The sequence below is a fragment of the Arachis hypogaea genome, chromosome 15, assembly GCF_003086295.3.
Source record: "Arachis hypogaea cultivar Tifrunner chromosome 15, arahy.Tifrunner.gnm2.J5K5, whole genome shotgun sequence".
NCBI classification, from domain to species: domain Eukaryota; kingdom Viridiplantae; phylum Streptophyta; class Magnoliopsida; order Fabales; family Fabaceae; genus Arachis; species Arachis hypogaea.
Window position 1 is genome coordinate 159,124,051 of NC_092050.1, and position 12,245 is coordinate 159,136,295.

The 12,245-nt window shown below is 34.3% G+C and overlaps 1 protein-coding gene across 1 annotated transcript; it reads right to left on the reverse strand.

Annotated features, from left to right (window-relative positions):
• Positions 1 to 2,684: 2,684 nt before the first annotated feature.
• LOC140179458 (uncharacterized) lies at positions 2,685 to 6,785 on the reverse strand. The gene is made up of 6 exons (XM_072218359.1): positions 6,665 to 6,785; positions 5,570 to 6,621; positions 5,198 to 5,419; positions 4,741 to 4,878; positions 3,053 to 3,107; positions 2,685 to 2,974 (listed from the first exon to the last, which is right to left on the reverse strand). Exons 1-6 carry the CDS (start codon positions 6,783 to 6,785, stop codon positions 2,685 to 2,687), a joined length of 1,878 nt encoding a protein of 625 aa, XP_072074460.1.
• Between the last annotated feature and the right edge of the window lie 5,460 nt (positions 6,786 to 12,245).

The window sequence follows — 12,245 nt, forward strand, 5'->3', positions numbered from 1 at the left end:
GAATCTTATTGGTGGAGATGTTTGTTTATGCTTCCTCGGGCTTGGCGTCCCCCTTATATAATGTGAGAAGGCATGCACGATGCACCTTCAAGACTTCAACTATGGGTGCCAAAACGGACACTTCGTCCCGCCCCGTCAAGCTCCGTCTAAAAACGGATTTAAAGTGCTAGTCAGTTTACACTCTTTTAAAAAAATAATAATTAAAAAATTAAAAACTAATTAAATTATCATATAATTTTACATATTTTTTATTTTTATTTTAATAAAATTATTTTTATTAAAGTACATAAGGCAGAGAAAATCGAGATTTTACGTGAAATCGAAAAAATAAATAAAAAACGCAAAATAATCTTCACAAGATTTAAATCGTAAAATCGTCTGATTTAGTACAAATTTCGTAAATCGATAAACTCATTTAAAATCGTAATATTAGAAAATTTTAAGAATTAAATCAAGTTTCTAGCTACTATAGAAGTGCATATGTGAAAGTATAAAATAAAATAAATAAAATAAATAAAAAATAACAGTTAAATAATTATATTTAAAAATTATATAATTATGAATTTTGGGCAATATAATTTTGACGAATTTTAAATTCTAACCTAGTCATTTCTTTTGGTAAGTTTGGCAAATTGATTTGATGAATTGATAAATTCAGCACATTTTATCACTCCTACTTATTTATAATGTATGATTAATGTATATAGAATATATAGATACATAAAGTCATAAATATAAAATGTTTGTATATATATATATATATATATATATATTATAACTATTTTTATCTATTAATATTTATAACACTAACAAAATTACTTATAAAAATTAATATTATATCCATAAACAATAAATTTTGTATGATAAAAATATCAAAATTTTAATTTTTTTTATTTTAAACAAAATTATTTACAATAACGTTCTTATGAATTTAGTATTTTTGTCATATAACTTATTTTTTATGAATATAATATTAATTTTATTCTTTTATAGATAATTTTATGTTTCGTGATTAGAAATAGTTATTTTTGTTCAAAACAGAGAAAAAGCTTTCATGATTTCTATGTTCAAGCTTGGTTTAGGAAAAAACTAAAGCTCAAATTAAAATATCACTTTAATAATTAATATTTTCTTCTCACCTTCCTCTTCATCTTCATATAATTTTTTTAAAATTAAATTAAAAATTAATTTCTCTTTTCCTTTATTTAAGGTTTGGCCTTATGTTTTTACGGAAGATGATTCATTTTTTTTATTTTCTTGTTTAGGAATTAAGAATTTTAAGGAATAAAAAAAATCATTTTTAAGTTCAAAAGATGAGAAAAAAGTTTTTTTCTCCTCTCTCTGAATTCGGCCATATATGCATCATAAAAAAGAATCTTATTTGATTTCATCCTATTCATAAATCATATTCTAAGTGTTTCAAATAATCTATAGCTACAAGTTTTAAATTTCAAAGGCAAAAAAGTCTCCCTTTTTCTCCATTAAAATTCAGCCAAAAAGGATTCTTTGTCTTAATTTTTTTTTTTTTGTAATATAGGAAAAAGTAGTGTTAGAGAATTTTCAAGAGGTGTCTAAAAAAATTGGAATTAAAATAAAAGTTAGATTAGCATAATTGGCCTTTTATATGTCAAAAAACCTAAATGATACTTTTGATTGAAACTTAATGAAATTGAATGTTTGAATGTATATATTTAATCTTGTTTGATTGCTTAAAATAAATGTAAATAATTGGAATGTATATGGCTAAAAGTAAATAAAGGTTCCGGAAAATATTATGTCTATGCTTATACTATTAAGGATTAGGCTATAAATATGAAAAGAATGATGCGAGAGAGATAAATATTTATGTATTAGTAAGTTTAGAGGTAATTATTAATTATTCATATATTAAAAAAATACTATTTATCTCTTAAAAATCAGTCTTTAATTTGGTCAATCTTTTTATGGATTTATTATTATTTAATTAATCTGAATACTATTTAATTAATTTGAATGTCCACTTTTATGTACTAATTTTTTTAAAAATCAGAAAAATTATTTGTATTTTATTTTTTCTTTCTTTAAAAGTTAAATAAAAGATAATATTTAAGTGATACTTAGTTGCACTAATATTAAAATTAAGAAGAGTATATTTAGATATAATTTTTCAAAAGATATCTTTAGGTAGAAAACCTCAAAAAGTATCTTTATCTTTATTTTAAATTAATGACCATGTTGTGTTTTTTTTTTATAAATGTTTATTATAATAATAAAGACACATTTTATCAAGTATCATCTTCGCATAAAATACATACATGTAAACACAATACTGAATTTTTGTTTTATTTTTATTCTTGTTAAATATCTTGTAATTGTAGTGAATAGTTGTTTGAGCATGATTCATTAGATGAGTAGTTATATTGATTCATCATAACTATGTGCACTCCTCTAGCTAGATAGTTACATGAGTGATGATTCACTTTGTTAGAAACAAGAGATTGAGAGAATAATATGAAAAGTGTATTATTAAGTGTGATTAAAGGTAGAATATAAGAGTATTTATAGGTATTAGATGAATCAAAGTAATAAAGGCATAGAATCTTATAATTAATATACAGATATACTATATAAATATAGATGATACTAATTGATCTAAATTGATTCTAATGATTCTCTAACATCTCCCCTCAAACTCAAGTGGGAGCTCAAGATACCAACTTGAATTTGGATAACAAAGTTCGGAAACGAGTCGGGTGATGAGTTTTCGTGAAGATATCAGCAATCTGATCTAGTGTACCAACAGCAATGAGACGAACAACATCAATAATGTATTTGGTGCATTCATGAAATACATCATTATGGGCAATCTGAATAGCACTGCGGTTATCACAAAAAATATCAGTAGGGGACAACTGATGAGTACCCAGATCTTCGAGAAGCCAACGAACCGATATAACCTCAACAGTGGTGTTAGTGAAGGCACGGTACTCAGCTTCTGTGTTTGAGCGAGCAGTGAACGTTTGCTTCTTAGCACGCCAAGAAATGATAGCGTCGCCAAGGAACAAAAAGTAACCAGTAGTAGAACGACAATCAGTGGGATCACCGGCCCAATCAGTATCGGAGTATGCCTGAAGGGTCAAAGAGGAATGGGCAAAAAAATAAAGGCCATGAAATAGAGTGCCTTTGGCGTAGCGAAGAATGCGAAGAACTGCCGAATAGTGAGTAGTACGAGGAGCTGACAAGAACTGGCTGAGGACATGAACTGGATAGGCAATGTCTGGTCGGGTGACAGCCAAGTAGACGAGACCTCCAATTAACTGTCGATAGAGAGTCGAATTATCCAAAACAGTGCCATCCATAGGGATAAATCGAACATTAGGCTCAATAGGAGTAGACTCAGTGCGACTATCTGTAATCCCAGCGCGAGCAAGAAGATCTGAAGCATACTTAGCTTGAGAGAGATAGATGCCATCATCTGTGGAGATGATCTCGAGACCAAGAAAATAGCTGAGAGAACCAAGATCTTTCATCTCAAAGGTACGGTGAAGTGAGGCCTTGAGATTAGAGATACCATCAACATCATCTCCAGTAATGATCATGTCATCAACATACAAAAGTAGAAGAACAACTCCACGTTCGCTTTTACGAATGAAAAGGGCATTCTCATGAGGACTAGAAGTAAAACCAAGACTGCATATGGTAGTGCTGAACTTGTCAAACCATTCACGAGGAGCTTGCTTAAGTCCATAAAGTGCCTTGCGAAGGAAACAAACCTTACTAGAAGGACAAGGATATCCCGGAGGTGGTTTCATATAGACTTTCTTTTTCAAATCCCCATTAAGAAATGTATTCTTCACATCCATCTAACTGAGAGACCATTTTTTAACCGTGGCAATGGCAAGGAGAGCTCTAACAGACGTAAGGCGAGTGACAGGAGCAAAAGTCTCTTCATAATCAATACCATACTCTTGCGTTACAACCTTGAGCAACCAAGCGTGCCTTATAACGGTCAATAGAGCCATCAGAGCGAGTCTTGATCTTGTATACCCATCTACTGCCCACAACTTCCTGATCAGAAGGAGAATCAACCAAATTCCAAGTGTGTGCTTTTTCAAGTGGCTGTATTTCTTCCTACATTGCTTGTTGCCAATTTGGATTTGTGGAGGCTTCTCTAAATGACTTAGGTTCATGTTGATGACGAATAGTAGAAAAGCAATGATAATCAAGAAGATGAGGAGGTGAATTCCTTACCCTAGAAGAACGAGTAGGAGGAGGAGGCATGACGGTAGGAGCGGGATCGCCTTTCGGACTGGAATCATCAGGAGATGGAGAATGCGGAGGGGCAGGATCCTCGAGGGATAGACTTAGGGTAGACCCTGTAGTATCATCACTAGGAAAGAGATCAACATTTAGGTTAGTAAAAAATGGTGACAGAGTAGAAGGAATAAACTCAAAAGAGGAAAAACTAGAGAACATGTGATGCTCCCAAAAGATAACATGACGAGATATATGAATACGGAGAGAGATAGGATCCCAACAATGATAACCCTTATGTTCAGAAGCATAACCAAGAAAACAACACATGCGAGCCCGAGGTTCAAGCTTATTGTGTTCATGAGGCTGAAGAAGGACAAAACAGACACAACCAAAAACACGGAGAGAATTGTAATCGGGAGAAGTACGATAAAGACGCTCAAAGGGAGTAGTGTTACCAAGAACAGAAGAAGGAAGTATATTGATAACATGAACATCAGTGAGAACAGCTTCACCCCAAGCACGTTCAGGACAGGAAGAGGAAATAAGCATCGCACGGACAGAGTCAAGAATATGACGGTGTTTACGCTCAGTTCTGCCATTTTGTTGAGAGGTACCAGGACAAGAAAACTCGGACAAAGTATCCTGTTCAGTAAGAAAATTTAAAAGTTTGGAGTCACGATATTCCATAGCATTATCACGTCTGAAAATTTTAATGACCTTTGAAAACTGAGTTCGAACCATAGTGGCAAAGTTAATATAAATCTGAGGCAACTCATAACAATTAGTCATCAAATAAACCCAAGTAAAACGTGAATAATTATCAATAACGACAACAAAATATCGAGCCCCTCCCATAGAAGTGGTGGGAGCGGGCCCCAAACATCATAATGGATAAGATCAAAAGGAGAGCATGCAATAGAGGAATTATTATTAAAGGATAAGGCAAGTTGTTTTGCAGTACGACAAGAAGTAAAGACTCATTTTGAACTTGACCTAAAACACCCGTAGATATAAGAGGACACAATTTTTCTAAGGAGCTATGGGCAAGACGACGGTGCCACAAGTGAAGTGTAGATGGAGAGGAAGCAGCACAGAGATTTGTAGAGGGAACATGAAGGTTCTCGAGCTCAAATAAGCGTCCGACCTTACAGTCAGTCCCGATGATCTTTCCCGTCCGACGATCCTACACACGACAACCAAAAATAGAAAAAATGACATCAAAACCGAGTTCAACAAGCTGACCGACAGAGATAAGATTAAAATTCAATTTTGGAATAAAATAAGCATCAGAAAGATGAATATTGGACTGTGAAATAATCCCGTGATGTGTTGCATGCAAGAGGGAACCATTAGCAGTGTTGACAGAAGGTGTATTTGTAGTGGGAGACAACGACGAAAAAAGATGACGCAAAGGAGACATATGATTGAAACAACCAGAATCAAAATACCATTTAGAATTACCTGGAGAGGTGGAAAGAGTAGCAGGGGTATTACCAGAAAAAGAGAGAAGTTGCTTAAGAAGGGATTCAATATCTGATGGAGAGACAGAAGGTGTGTTGAGAGATGTGGAAGAGGTGGACTCAGTAGCAGCAGCAGCAGTAGAGGCAGGCACATGCGGAGAGTTGTTGGGACGAGATTGATACTTGTTCTGATCTGAACGTGGTGGTCGAGTAGGACAGGTAGCAATCAAGTGACCCGAGAGCTTACAATAATGGCAGAACAGTTTCGGGCAGTTGGAGCCAATGTGGCCTTTTTGTTTGCACTTATGACATTCAATAGAAGGACAGTCGGAGAAGGAATGCCCAGGCCGGTTACAGTTTCGACAGATTTTGTCCTTTCTGTCGGTGGCAGCAAAGACAGTTTCACTTTTAGAACAAAGCAATCCCAAGTGCGTTTCTTCATACTTAAGACAAGGAAGAGCATCTTCAAGACTAGGCAAGGGATTCTGATGAAGAAGAGAAGCCCTGACCGGCTCATAGTCATCAGTAAGTGCCATCAGAAATTGGATGAGACGTGTTCGGTTCCGATAATCCTCATATGCCTTAGTATCAGTGGGATCTTTAAGAACAGGCTCACAAGAGGTCAACTGATCCCAAATAATCTCCATCTGAGCAAGAAAATCAAAAACTGCTTGGCCACGTTCTTGCTTAAGGCTATGAAGTTCCTTAAGCAGTTGGTACTGATGAGCGAGATCAGAAATAGTGTAACGTTTTGCCAAATGATCCCATACCTCTTTAGCAGTTTCAAAATGCCCAAACTGTAAATGAATACCAGGAGTAGAAGTGTTGCGGAACCAAGTGATAATCTGATGATTTTTACTATCCCAATCTTCCAATTTCTCTGCATAGTCCTTCTCAGCATCCTCCTTGGATTTGGAGGCACCATCTTTGGATTTGTCGGTCACAGTTGGCTTAACAGGCAATATCACCAGTCACATATCGCCATAATTTTCGCCCTTTAAGAAATTCTCGCATAGCTTCAACCCAATGTGCATAGTTGGAGCCATTAAGGATAACAGGAATAGGCTGAAAGACATCCAATTTTTCCATAGTAATAGAAAGAATAGCAAAAGGGAGAAGAAACTGCAAATTCGGGGCAGAAAACGAGAAAACGAGGCACAAAATCAGAAAGAATGAGCTCACAAAAAAACCTTAGGGAGGGTCCCGCTTGTCTGCCACGTCAGCGCCACGTCAGCAGTTACGTCAGCACCACGTCAGTGAGACAATGACACGTGGCGGCACCTGAGAGGAGCGAGAAAGACACACTGGCGGTGAGGTAGATCGCGGGTCAACCGCTGATCGGGTCGGGCCGTGCGCGGGTCGGTGGATACCAAGGAGGCCTTCATTGCGACACGTGGCAGCACCAGGAGCGTGCGATTGGCACCAAGATCAACGGCTGCTGAAGCTTCTGGAATGAAACAATGGAGGTGGGCAGCAAAGTTCCGACGGCACGTGAGGGCGCGTCCGGGGGCTTCTGGCGGCGTTAGAAAGCTGACAAAACGAAGAACACGATGATGTCGGAGGTGACGAACCAAAACGTCGAAAATAGATCGAAAAATGAGAGCGAAGAGGCACTGTCGGAAGAGAAAAATAAGGAGGCTATGAACAAAATTTTGTTGAAAAAAAAAAAACTTTAGCCTCTTGATACCATGTTAGAAACAAGAGATTGAGAGAGTAATATAAAAAGTGTATTATTGAGTGTGATCAAAGGTACAATATACAAGGGATATTTATAGGTGCTAGATGAATTAAAGTAAAAAAGGCATAGAATCCTACAATTAATATATAGATATACTATATAAATATAGACGATACTAATTGATCTAAATTGATTCTAATGATTCTCTAACACACTTATTGATTCAAATTAAAGATAGATGGATGATATTACAAAATTATTTTTCTAAATGGTTAGTTGTCTTTTTTTATTTAAACATCAATTATTTTTTTGAATAAATGGTTGCTACAACAATTTTTTTGCGTGTTTTTATGATTTGCTATCAACTAAAAAAATAAATATCTTAATATATACTGGCACATATAATTATATTAAATAATGTTACCAAATTTTTTCACACTAGTCATAAATAAAAAAATAACATAGCAAAATGGAAAGAGGTAAGCACAAGTGGCGCCACACCACACACAAGCATATATAGCACCTAAGAAAAGAAAAAAAAAGGAGAAATATTATTTATATTTTTAATGTTGAAGTTAGTTTTAATTTTACACTTAAATTTTATAATTATGTTATATATATATATATAATAAATTAAATAATACATGTATTTAAATACATAAATAATTAATTTATCAACTAATTTTTTATATGCATATAATATTTTTGTAAAATCTTATTTTATTTCAGTTTTATTTTAAACGTTTTATATAATTTTATATTTTACCTTTTCTTTTATTTTTTTTTCTAATGGTAAAGATTAGTAATTTTTTTTCCGATGCATTTTTATCCTTCCATAATTTGATGCATAGACCCTCTTTATTATCCATCGAGATTTCTATATTTAGTTATTTACAATGCAATGCTGGTGGCATCATGTTAGTGTTGCAAATGTGAAAAGTATTGAAGTTAGTCCCACATCAAAGAAAGCAAGGAAGAGTGAGGAGTTTATAAAATAAGAGACCCATTAACTTGACACTTTAAGGTTTTGAGTTGGATGTGGTGTCTTCTCATCTTATGTTCTCTCACTTGATTCCTCCCCGAAATCTCCCCAGTTGTCGAGAGCTCTCCACGTTTGGCCTAACAAGTGGTATCAGAGTCGATGGTGGAAGAGTGAGGAGTTTATAAGATGAGAGACTTATTAACTTGACACCTTAAGGTTTTGAGTCCTCCCCGAAGTCTCCCCCGTGGTTGAAAGCTCCCCACGGTTGGCCCAACAAGTGGTATCAGAGCCGTCGATCTGGTTTTAAGGGGTATTCAAGGTGAAGCATCGAAAGTCTTCCCAGCAAAGGTGGTCCGGGCGACGTGTCCCCTGGTGTTTTGCGGCGGTGTGATGGACGAATACTCATATGTGGTGGAGGAGTTAGAGGGGAGTTGATACTTAATGTGGAGGCTCGATGGTTTAATCGATCTGGTTTTAAGGGGTATTTAAGGTGAAGCATCGAAAGTCTTCCCAGCAAAGGTGGTCCGGGCGACGTGTCCCCCGGTGTTTTGCGGCGGTGTGATGGACGAATACTCATATGTGGTGGAGGAGTTAGAGGGGAGTTGATGCTTAATGTGGAGGCTCACACTTAAGGGGGAAATTGTTAGTGTTGCAAGTGTGAGGAGTGTTGAAGTTAGTCCCACATCAAAAAAAGCAAGGAAAAGTGAGGAGTTTATAAGATGAGAGTCCCATTAACTTACTACCTTAAGGTTTTGAGTTGGATATGGTGTCATCTCATCTAATGTTCTCTCGCTTGATTCCTCCCCGAAGTCTTCCCGGTGGTTGAGAACTCCCCACGGTTGGCCCAACAAAGAGGTATTAGAGCCGATGGTTTAATTGGTCTGGTTTAAGGAGTATTCAAAGTAAAGCATCGAAAGTCTTCTCGGTAAAGGTGGTCCGGGCGGCGTGTCCCGCGGTGTTTTGCGGCGGTGTGATGGACGAATACTCGTATGTGGTGGAGGAGCTAGAGGGGAGTGTCATCTCATCTTATGTTCTCTCGCTTGATTCCTCTCCGAAGTCTCCCCGATGGTTGAAAGCTCCCCACAGTTAGTCCAACAAGTGGTATCAGAGCCAATGGTTTAATCGGTCTGGTTTTAAGGGGTATTCAAGGTGAAGCATCGAAAGTCTTCTCGCCAAAGGTGGTTCGGGCGGCGTGTTCCGCGGTGTTTTGCGGCGGTGTGATAGACGAATACTCATATGTGATGGAGGAGCTAGAGGGGAGTTGATGCTTGATGTGAGGGCTCACACTTGAGGGGGACATTGTTAGTGTTGCAAGTGTGAGGAGTGTTGAAGTTAGTCCCACATCAAAGAAAGTAAGAAAAAGTAAGGAGTTTATAAGATGAGAGTCTCATTAACTTACTACCTTAAGGTTTTGAGTTAGATATGGTGTTATCTCATCTTATGTTCTCTCGCTTGATTTCTCCCCGAAGTTTCCCCAACCGATGGTTGAGAGCTCCCCACAGTTGGCCATAATGATGGCGGTAGTTGGTAGTGAAAAAACAAAAAGAAATAAAATAACGAAAGTTTTTAACGGTGATGATACATGATAGTGGAGAGATGACGGTGTAGAGGTAAAAATAAATAAATAAAATTTTATATTTATTATTTTACATCAAAATACAAATATTTATTAATTTACATAGTATCATACAATTTTATAATTAATGTTTGCAAAATAGAAAAAAAAGTTATTTTATACAATTTTACAGATAATATCACTAAAATTATAACAGCAGAAAATACATCATTTTATTGAATTTTAAAATATAAATATCAATAAAAAATTTTAATTTAAATTCTAAAAAATATGTATTTTTATAAATTTAAAAATAAATAATAAATTATTTTTTAAAATTTATTAAAATCATTATTTTACTTATTAGCATTTAAATAATTATTATTATCAAAATTTTTAATATTAAAAAATTAGTATAAAGTATAATCTTTTAAAATGATGGCATAAGAAATCAAACTTAAATTTTTTTAGATAATAGATAATGTCATCAAAATATTTGTTTTATATTTAGTTTTAAAAATCAAATCATAATTAAATTGATATAATATTTTAATTATTTTTAAATTACATTTTGTTTAGATATAGTTGGTTTTTTATATATATTTCTGATTTTGAAAAAAATCTAAATCATTTTTAAACATTTAGATATAAAATATAATTAAATAATTAAAATAAAAAATAATAGAACAAGAAGCCCCACATCCTACGCTACAATGCATGGTGGTTAATTACTTTAATTAGCTGGTCCTTAAAGTTAATTATTTTTTTACCTTTTTTTTTTGAATATTTGTTTTACTTATTGATACATTGATAGAGATCTTCATACGGTACAGACAAGACAATCACAATTAAGTGAATTAACAAAGAATCAGAAAATCAAAACCCAAATCCTATATTGTAACTAGGTTAACTAGTCTCACTTATAAAATTAAAAATAAAAGATCACACTTTATTCTCTCAAATGTTAAAAAAATTGGAGAGGTTCTAATTCGGTCTTTTTCTAATGTTCTGGGTCGGATTGCTTGTGAGAGGTGGAAAACAGTACCTATGGCTAATGTTCCAAAAGGATTTAATAAGGTCTCTAATCTATATTGAATATGAATACTGATGAGGTGGTACAATTAGTTAAGGGTAGTGGGCCTTTGCCTATTGTCTATTGCATTACTGGTCCTAAAAGTTAGCCCATTAGTGTAACCCATCTAACCTACCTTAAGCAGTTAGAGAAGTTCATGTTAAACAAACACAAAGCCATGTCCCCTGACCAAAAATAAAACGAAACCATTCTCCAAAAGAAAAACACCTAAAGCAAGAAAAGAGGGAAAAGGAAATAAACGAGACAAATCACGGAAATGGATCCTCACCATTTTTTTTGTCACGGAAAAGAATAAAGTGTAATTTTCCATCTTTAATTCTACAAATGAGATCAAAAATAAATGTAAGAGAGAATACAATAAAGAGTGAGATCTTTTACTGGATACCATCCAGTTTTTTTTTTCACCGGAGAGGATCCACTCCCGACAAATCACAATGATAATCCTAAATCCTTATAATACCGAAAAACAAAAGACAATGATATTTTGGCTATGAGGCATGGGGAGTTCCTCATTTGCCGTAACTGCCTATAAGACATATTTTAGATATGACATTTATCAATATTCGTCCGACACGTGTGTTTTATGTGTTTAATTATGTCTTAATAAAAAATAAAAAATTCTTTTTCAAACACGTTTCAACACACCTAAATACTATCATGTATTAACATGTCTATCTTTATTCTTAACAAATATTCTTTTTTTTTACCTGAAATAAGAATTCTTGAAATGAATTTAGAAATAATTTATATTATTAATTATTAAAATAAAAAAATATTTTAAATATTTTATATAATTAAAAAAATGTAGTATGCAAGGGTGGCATGCTGTCAAAATGATTACTTAATGTGAAGCAATGCTTGATGAAGCAAGTGATTAAGATATGGAAAGATGTTGTGGGGATGATGTAATTGGTGAATCATGATAACAAGAATAAGTGAAGGAATTAGGTTAACAACCATGTATCCTTATTTGGTCGCAGCAGTTTGCTTATTTGAAGCTTTGAATATTGCATGTCTACATTTTTATGCAGAGTAAGGAACACAATTTTCATAAAATGCAACATTTCGTGAGTTAAAAATTCTTCTAGATTTCAAGTCAACCAAAACAAAACCTTTTGTCCCTTTCTTATGACTTAAGTAAGTACATTTTTCAGCTCTTAGGTCATGTTTAGTTTTATCTGCTTTCAAAGTCTTTGCATATGCAAGGCAGCCAAACACTTTCAATGCTACTAAATTAGGTA

Excerpts from the sequence above, each read along its gene's own strand:
- LOC140179458 (XM_072218359.1), bottom strand. The coding sequence starts at position 6,785 with ATGGAAAAATTGGATGTCTTTCAGCCTATTCCTGTTATCCTTAATGGC. Across the intron at positions 4,879-5,197 it reads ATGAGTCTTTACTTCTTGTC|GATACTTTGTCCGAGTTTTC; the intron begins GTACTGCAAAAC and ends CTTACTGAACAG. Across the intron at positions 3,108-4,740 it reads AACGTGCTTGGGGTGAAGCT|GCATACTCCGATACTGATTG; the intron begins GTTCTCACTGAT and ends TTGACCCTTCAG.